Source organism: Microtus ochrogaster, chromosome 7 (assembly GCF_000317375.1).
Source record: "Microtus ochrogaster isolate Prairie Vole_2 chromosome 7, MicOch1.0, whole genome shotgun sequence".
Classification (NCBI taxonomy): Eukaryota; Metazoa; Chordata; class Mammalia; order Rodentia; family Cricetidae; genus Microtus; species Microtus ochrogaster.
In genome coordinates, this window is record NC_022014.1 from 36,166,735 (window position 1) to 36,175,532 (window position 8,798).

The window sequence follows — 8,798 nt, forward strand, 5'->3', positions numbered from 1 at the left end:
AATCTTGGTTTCTTTTTAACATTTCCTTTTAATTTTGGACATAGGGTCTCATGTAGCCCATGTTGTCCTGAGAGGTGCTGTGACAGCCAAGGCTTACCTTACCCTGAACTTCAGATCTTCCTGTCTTCACTTTCTGACTGGTGGGACTACAAGGGTGCACTCTGGCACCCTGCTTGAGCAGGTCTCTTAAAAAGGTCACAGAACTTGTACATTTCCTGAGTCAAGCATACTGAGTTATTGGGTTTTGTCCCAAGAACTGAATTTACAGCTTATGGGATACCTCAGTAGGTAAAGGCATTTGCCACCAGGCCTGACAACCCGAGTTTAATCCCCACAGCACAAATGATGGAAAGAGAGAACCTACTCTCACAGATTTCCCTCTGCCATGCACCCACCCACATACACACAGTCATACACAGTAAATAAATTTAAAAATAATTTTAAAAGGAACTGAATTTATAGTTTGGTATTGGCATTAAAAGTGCCATATTTCCTTTTAGCTTTAGCTTTAAATTGGATTGTTTTATTTCAGTTGGTTTTGAACTGCAAGATACTTCCTCTGTAGAGGTATCTTGATGCCCTGGGACTGGAAACGGAAAGATACTGGAAACTGTAGACGGAAAGATGGAACGTTAGAGTGCCTGAAAAGAGAGAGCCTTGACTGGCACATTCTTACTGAGTCAGAGATTTTGCCTTCTTATCTTTTGCTTCTAGATAAGATGTTTGAGAAAAGTTTACTAGTTGGAAACAGAAGGTCCTTGAACTCACAGAGATCTGCTTGCCTCTGCCTCCCAAGTGCTGAGATTATAGGTGTGTGCCACCACTGCCCAGCTATTAGTTTGAGTGTCTATTGCTGTGAAGGGACATTATGTTCACGGCAACTCCTATAAAGGAAAACGTTTAAACATTTGGAACTGGCTTACAGTTTCAGAGGTTTAGTCTATTATCATCTTGGTAGGATATGGCAGCATGCAGGTAGACATGGTGATGGAGAAGGAGCTGAGTCTACATCTTGATTCACAGGCAGCAGACAGAGAGACTGTACTGGGCTTAGTTTGAGCTTATGAGACCTCAAAGCTTGTCCCCACAGTGACACACTTTCTCCAATGCCACACCTCGTAATAGTGCCACTCCCTAGGGGTCAGACATTCAAACACCTGAAGTCTATGCAGGTCATACCTATTTAAACCACAACAGATGTCAAACTTCACTAAAATTAAAACCTAAAACTACTACTTCAGGACATTCTGAAGTATTGACAAATGAGGAAAACAAACCAGTCAATTTACAGTGATATTGAATGTAGGTGATAGATGGTGAACATTACAATGTAAATTAAAACAATAAAACAAAACCCCACTTATACCACATGGATTACTCGCATTTCCACTTTTGCTCTTAGTTGTTCTTTGTTATAGGGGTCTTTGTATGTAGCTCAGACTGTCCTCAAACTCATAACCCTCTTACTTTTTTTTCCCCAAGGGCTGGGATTCATAGGCATGTACCACCATATCCGGTTTATCACATGCCTGTCTCTGTCTCTCTCTCTCTGTCTCTCTCTCTCTGTCTTCTCTCTCTCTCTGTCTTCTCTCTGTTCTCTCTCTCTCTCTCTCTCTCTCTCTCTCTCTCTCTCTCTCTCTCTCTCTCTCGACAGGGTTTCTCTATGTAGTCCTGACTGTCCTGGAACTCAGTCTTTAGATCAGGCTGGCCTTGAACTCACAGAGCTTGGCTTCTTCTGCCTCCCAAGTGCTGGTATTAAAAGTGTGCTCCACCACTGCCCAACTTCATTTGGATTTCTGACCTGTTAGGCCACTGCTAGGAAAATAATTTGAATGAACATGGGCTAACATTTTGTTTTTGCATTTTATATGTGTTTGTGTGTGTATATTATATATATGTGTATATACACACTGGGCATGGTGATGTAAATGTTTAATTCCAGCACTTGAGAGGCAGAGGCAGGTGGATTTCTGTGAGTTCAGGGCCAGAATGGTTTGCAGAGCAAGTTCCAGGACAGCCAGGGCTGTTACATAGAGAAACATTGTCTTGAAAAAAAAAAAAAAAAACAAAGGAAAGAAATAGACACACACACACATACTTTATGTACATATGTACATCAAATAATCTGAATTAGAGGCTCGGAGGTAGATTACATAAGCATTTCTTAGGGCTGCAGATGAGAATTACTTAGAAAACCTTCAGAAAAATACTCATGAAGTCATATAATGAAATGTTTTATAGAAAGGAAATACTTTGTGAATTGTGGATGACTACCAAGATATACTAAATAATAAGAGCACGATATAGCACAGTGCATGTGTAGTATGTAGACATGTAATTGCGCTAAAGTGCTTAGAATGCTTCTAAAGGACATTCTACTTTTGGTTGCTTTCTGGGATTACAGCTGTGTAGCATATGGAGCACAAGGATGTGAGATGATTTTTAAATTTTGTAATCTTTGGTACTGTTAAAAACTCCTGAGCCAAGCTAGGCAGTGTCTTTAATCCTAGCACTTGGGAGAGGCAGGCCTCTGAATTCAAGGCCAGCCTGGTCTACAAGATCTAGTTCCAGGACAGGTTCCAAAGCTACAGAGAAACTCTGTCTCGAAAAATAAAAACAAAACAAAAACAAACAAAAAAACAAAAACAAGAAAGAAAGGAAGGAAGGATTTCTCTGTGTAACAGCTCTGGTTATCCTAGAACTTACTTGTTCTATAGATCATGCTGGCCTCTAACTTAGAACTCAGAGATCCTTCTTCCTTTGCTTCCTGAGTGTTGGGACTAAAGGTGTGTGCCACTATACCTGGCTACTTGGCTGCTCTTGTAGAGGACCCAGGTTTAGTTCCTGCGGTGGCTTATGACCCCAGTTCTAGGGGATTCAACACCATACTCAGACTTCCTCCTGCGTGTGCGCCACATACATACATTCAGCCTAAACACCCATACATATGAAGGAAGGAAATTTAAAAAATGTGCAGAGAGCAGTATAACCAATTGTTGTCTGCATATTGTTGGTGTTTAAAAAGCAATATTTTATTTTTTCTTCTGCTTTAAAAACTTTTTAAAAAACATTTATTTGTGTGTACGCATGTGCATGAATATGTTCTGTAGTATGTCTGTGAAAGTAAGACAAAGTTTCTACCTTTCTGCCGTGTGTCTTCCTGGTGATGGAACTCAGGTCACCATGCTGTGCCACAGCTGCTGCTATCTGCTGAACTATCTTGCCAGTTTTTTAGTTTTTTTTTTAAATTTATTTATTAAGGATTTCTGCCTCCTCCCCGCCACCGCCTCCCATTTCCCTCCCCCTCCCCAGTTCTTTAGTTTTTGAAGACACTGTTATAGATGGTGTGTCTTCTTTCCTGAGATGTAATTATTATCCCTGAGTTGCTGCTTTTTAAATTTAATATGCATTATAAACCATAAATACTTTGCTTTTAGTATATGCTAATATTCGATGAAATGTCAGCAGAGTTGTGTCTGTTCTGAAATACGAACCTGTAGCTTTCTGTAACTCCTGTACAGTTCCTTATATGAGCACACTGCAGGATATTACCTGGAATTGAGAGTTTCTTACTGTGGTGCTGCAGTAAATGCCTTCTGATGTCAGTGCATTTTTTCAGAATATTCACTTAATTGCTAAAGAGTAACAAGGATGGCATTTTATTCACCAAGTGTTTTATTGGGACGATTCACTATCAATGAGAGAAGAAACATAGTTGTGCCTTTTTTTGGGAAAAGAAAACCTCTGAGTGTTTAAGAAGATGAATGTTAGCTGGGCCTGGTGGCGCATGCCTTTAATCCCAACACTTACGGATGCAGAGGAAGGTGGATCGCTCCGAGTTTGAGGCTAGATTGACCTACAGAGCAAGTTCCAGGCCAGAAACCCTGTTTTGGAGGAAGGATGAGGATAAATATTAAAGAAAAAGCCTAAAACTTGAATTCTAATCTTTTTAGAATTTAGGAATGAAGAACATCTTTAAAAGGTTGGAACAAGCATTCCAGAACAAATAATTGCCACATAAAGATGGACGTGATTAATATTCTCTCTCTCTTAGACATGGGGGGGGGGAGGAAGGAAGAGAGGGAGAAAGGAAGGAGAGAGAGGAAGGTGAGAAAGTGCCCTTAATTTCTCCAAACAACTTGCCAAACGCACTTGCTTACTCTGCTCTCTCCTAGCCTCATCTCTGCTCTACCCTCACGCTTGTGTGATTCCATTTATGTAGATTGTGGCTGTTTTATAAACTAGGACCTGGGACATTCCAGCTTAGACTGACTTTATGGTAGCCCTTGCCCATTCTGTTCACCTGTTTATTATCTTATTTATAGCACTTTATTATAAATACTGTAGTTTCTACTCTCCAGTGATTGTTTCTTACTGTCTTGTATCCCCTCACAGTAAGGTAGTATGCCATGGTCATTCTGTGTCAGTATAGGTATACAGAGGTGTGTAGAAAACAGGACATATTACCGTTAATTTTAAAACTTTTTTTTATGACATGAAATGTTAAATAGAAATATTATACATAAATCATACATAAAATTGTGAATATATTTAATGCTATTGAATCATTTACTTAAAAATAGTTAAAACAGTAACTTTTCTATTTAATATATTATAACATGGTTAGAAAACAAAATTAGCTCCCCTTATCCCTTGTCATTGTATCATGACATTTGGGTTGTTGCCAAGGTTATAATAAATGTTGTCAGCATTATAATAAAAATCTACTTAGCCGAATTAAGTAAAGGAGAACTTTTCTTAAGGACAAGGAAAATCACATGCAACTCATGAACACTGACCCTGGATAGAAAAGGCAAAAGTCAAGCTGTTTCTGCACTGTCTCAGGGGGTGTAATGTCCTTTGTATATCCATTATAGTTTGTGTAGAGGAAAAGATGCATTGTTTGCCAAACTTTAATAACTTCTTTTAAGTAAATATATGAGAGAGCTTTGACTGGCCATTGTGGTTTTGTTTGTATATCTGTATTTATCATTTATTAGAAGGACATTTCATGTTTTATTACTTATGAATTTTCTTTTACCATCCTGTGTAGGTTGTTTCCTAGAAACATGGTTGTTTGTTGGACTTGATCTCACAGCCGAGTGAGGACGTCTTTACTGATAATGTCAAGTTCAGGATACCCTCCCAACCAAGGAGCTTTCAGCACAGAGCAAAGTCGTTATCCTTCACATTCTGTCCAGTATACTTTCCCCAGCACCAGGCACCAGCAGGTAAGGCATATTAGCTGTCAAGATGCATATATAATTTATGGTTTCAACTTTCCTATGTAATATATTTATTGGCTAGTAATGGATGTGCTTGTTATTTTTATTATTATTTTCGAATGGCAAGAATCATGTAAGAATCATTCATAGCCAGGTGTGGTGGAATGTGTCTCTAATTCCAGCACTTGAGGATCAGAGGCTGGAGGATGGGAATTCAATGCCAGCCTTGCTTATTTAGCAAATTTGAAGCCAACCAGGGGCAAATGAAGCTTCATCTAAAAAATACGCACACACACACACCATATATATGCATATTTTATATTTACATTTATGTCTCCAAAAATTATATGCTTAACACACACACACTCATCTATCTATAAAGGAGCCAAAGTTTGAATATTAATTATCTGTCTTTTCTTTGGGGGATTTATTTTTGTTTGTTTTCTTTTGTTTCTGTTTTGAGACAAGGTTTCTCTGTGTAGCAACGACTATCCTGGAACTCCCTCTGTAGTAGAGGAGACTGGCCTTGAACTCAGAGTCCCTGCTGCTTTTGCCTCCCAAGTGCTGGGATTAAAGGCATGTGCCACCACTGCCCACTTAATTACCTATCTTCTTACTGCAGTTTTCTGCTAGATTTCAAAGATTGAATGTCCCTCTTAATTTTCCTACATTTATTTATTTATTTATTATTTTGTATGTGTACTTGCTCTGGCATACATGTGCAGATCAGAGGACTGGAGTCAGTTATCTCTTGCTACCATGTTTGTTCTAGGGATTGATTTCAGTTTGTCAGGCTTGGCTATATAGTGCCTTCATCTGGTGAACCATGTTACTAGCCCTATCTCTCTGATTTTGAATTAAGAATTATTCACAGGAAAGAGTAAGTTGTCCTCAGTTTCTAGGATAACACCATATTTACATTCCATGTTCTGGTTGAGTTTTAAACTGGCTAGATAATTTGACCTCTGCTTAGTTTTAGCATAAACACCTCTACTTTAAGGATATGTGATGAAGTTTCTATGAGTAACTTAACCTTTTTAAAAATGAAATATGAGGTAGAACTCCCAGCTTATTGGACAAAAGCTAGTAATGTAAAAAATTTAAAGAAAAATACAGAAAGAATGTTGGGTTTGGTGGCACCTGCCTGCTTTAGAACTCAGCAAGTGGAAGCAGGTGTATTTCAGGTTCAAGGATAGGATGGACTACATAGACAGTCTCTATCACAAAAGTAAACAAAAGAAAGCAAGAAATGTTTCTTAGGATTTCTATTGCTAAGATAAAACACTATGACCATAAACAACATGAAGAAGAAAGTTTATTTCTTCTTAACAACTGTCAGGTCATACTTGATCAGTGAGGGAAGTGAGGACAGAGACCGGAGGCAGAACTAAAGCAGAAGCCTGGAGAAATGCTGCTGTTTATGGACTTGATCTTGATGGTGTGCTTAGCTTGCTCTCTTATGCACCCCAGGACTACCTGCCACAGTACTGAGCCCTTCCTCATCAATTTTCAGTTAAGACAATGCCCCATAGGCCCGTTTTCTCAATTGAAGTTCCTTCTTCCCAATGATTTTAGATTGTGTCAAGTTGACATAAAACTAGACAGCACAAATGAAGTGCTCACCTTAGTGAATAAGAAAGCAAATTTATCAATCAGATACAGTTGAGTGTTTCTGAGGACTCCTTTGAAATATGGTTCTGATTTGGAATGAGCATGGATATTAATGTTTTTTCAGAAAAACATTAATGTACTTGCATGTTTTTGTTGATGCTCTTGTTTGGCTGAAGTTGCTTTCTGTTCCTAGGTTGACAATGTTTATCATGATTGGGTGTTTTATTTTTTTCTTACCCCAATGCTATCCATGTGATTGCTGATTTCCTGGATTATTGTGTTGCTTTTGTTTGTTTATATTAATGCACGTGTCTCTGTGTGCTTGTGGAGGTCAGGACGACTTGAAGTCATAGGTTGCCCTAATTGTTCTTTGATTGGAGACAGTTTTGACCCAGCCTTTGAGTTTTCACTCTCTGCAAAGACTTAAAGAAACCAAATTCGTGTTTAAGAAATCTTTTTGTGGGCTGGAGAGATGGCTCAGTGGCTAAGAGCATTGCCTGCTCTTCCAAAAGTCCTGAGTTCAATTCCCGGCAACCACATGGTGGCTCACAACCATCTGGAATGAGGTCTGGTGCCCTCTTCTGGCCTGCAGACATACACACAGACAGAATATTGTATACATAATAAATAAATAAATAAATAAATAAATAAATAAATAAATAAATATTTTTTTAAAAAAAGAAATCTTTTTGTATGTAACTCCCTCCTCTCTAGAGGTCTTTAGAAATTCTGATTCCTTCAAACCTGTATCACTGTGTCTTCAATAGCCTGATTGTGGAGCCCTCTTTGAATACCCAGGGCTGTATGTAGACGTTCAAATTGATTTTGGGCAGAAAGCTTACAAATAATTTTCTCTCAGAGGTTACTTACCTCTTGTACAGCCCACTATCTGAAAATAGTTTCTATGAATTTACCCCCACAACCACCATCTGTCTGTTTAATCTACCTGAGACAGGATCTAACTGTATAGCCTTGTATTTCTTATGTAGTCCAAGTTGAGTGCTGGGATTCCAGACATATGCTCTTGTACCCAGCTAGAGTCTACCATATGATTTTTTCTAAAGTCTTTCACACAACCCCCATGAGACAGTTTAGACAGTGTTACATGCTCAGAGCTGGAAGCTGCTGTGCTCTGTTGTGTTATCCTTTTTTCTCCCAGTCATTTTTGAATAATTTAAAATCTTAAAACCTTTCAGAGAGCATCAGTGACTGACATGTTTTTGAGTTTTTTTTTTTTTTTTTTATATATTTCGAGACAGGGTTTCCCTGTGTAACAGTTCTAGCTCTTGTAGACCAGGCTGGCCTTGAACTCACAGGGATTCACCAGCCTCTGCCTTCCAAGTGCTGGGATTAAAGGCATGTGCCACCACGGCCTGGCCATTTTCAGAGTTCTTGAGTTCGGAAAACTTCATTGTTCTTGAGTGAGTGATCTTGCTCTGAACTTGTAGAGTTAAAACTCTCCTTGGAACCTGCTCTGTTTGCTTTTGTTTATTTCTGCTGATAAGTCAGTGCTTTTCTTATGACCCTTGTTTGTAGGAAGCCTGTGTTTGGTTTTGGAACTTGTAGTAAATCATTATCCTTGGTTTCTTACACTAAAATAATTAAATTTGAATTATTTATTTATATATGTGTATATGTGTGCTCATGAGTGCACAGTACGTATGTGGAGGTCAGAAAACTTGGAGTTTGTTCGCTCCTTTTACCATTTGGCTTCCAGGGATTGAACATAGGTTTTCAGGTCTGGTGGCAGGTACCTGCTGAACCATCTTTCAGCCCTCTAGAAATTTAATGTATTGTCTGTGTACTAATTTTTAAAATATCTTATGATTTTCTCCTTGGTTCTTTTAAGTCTAAGGATTGTTATTTCTTTTTTTTTTTTTTGGTTTTTTGAGACAGGGTTTCTCTGTGGCTTTGGAGCCTGTCCTGGAACTAGCTCTGTAGACCAGGCTGGTCTCGAACTCA

The 8,798-nt window shown here is 38.6% G+C and overlaps 1 protein-coding gene across 1 annotated transcript in view; it reads left to right on the forward strand.

The window, feature by feature from the left end:
* Positions 1–8,798, forward strand: part of Ncor1 (nuclear receptor corepressor 1) — a 159,604-nt gene that overhangs the window by 16,499 nt on the left and 134,307 nt on the right. Inside the window, exon 2 of the mRNA XM_013347052.2 lies at positions 5,054–5,231. Coding sequence (XP_013202506.1) covers positions 5,124–5,231 — 108 coding nt within the window. The 5' untranslated portion in view covers positions 5,054–5,123. The remainder of the gene's footprint in view (positions 1–5,053; positions 5,232–8,798) is intronic.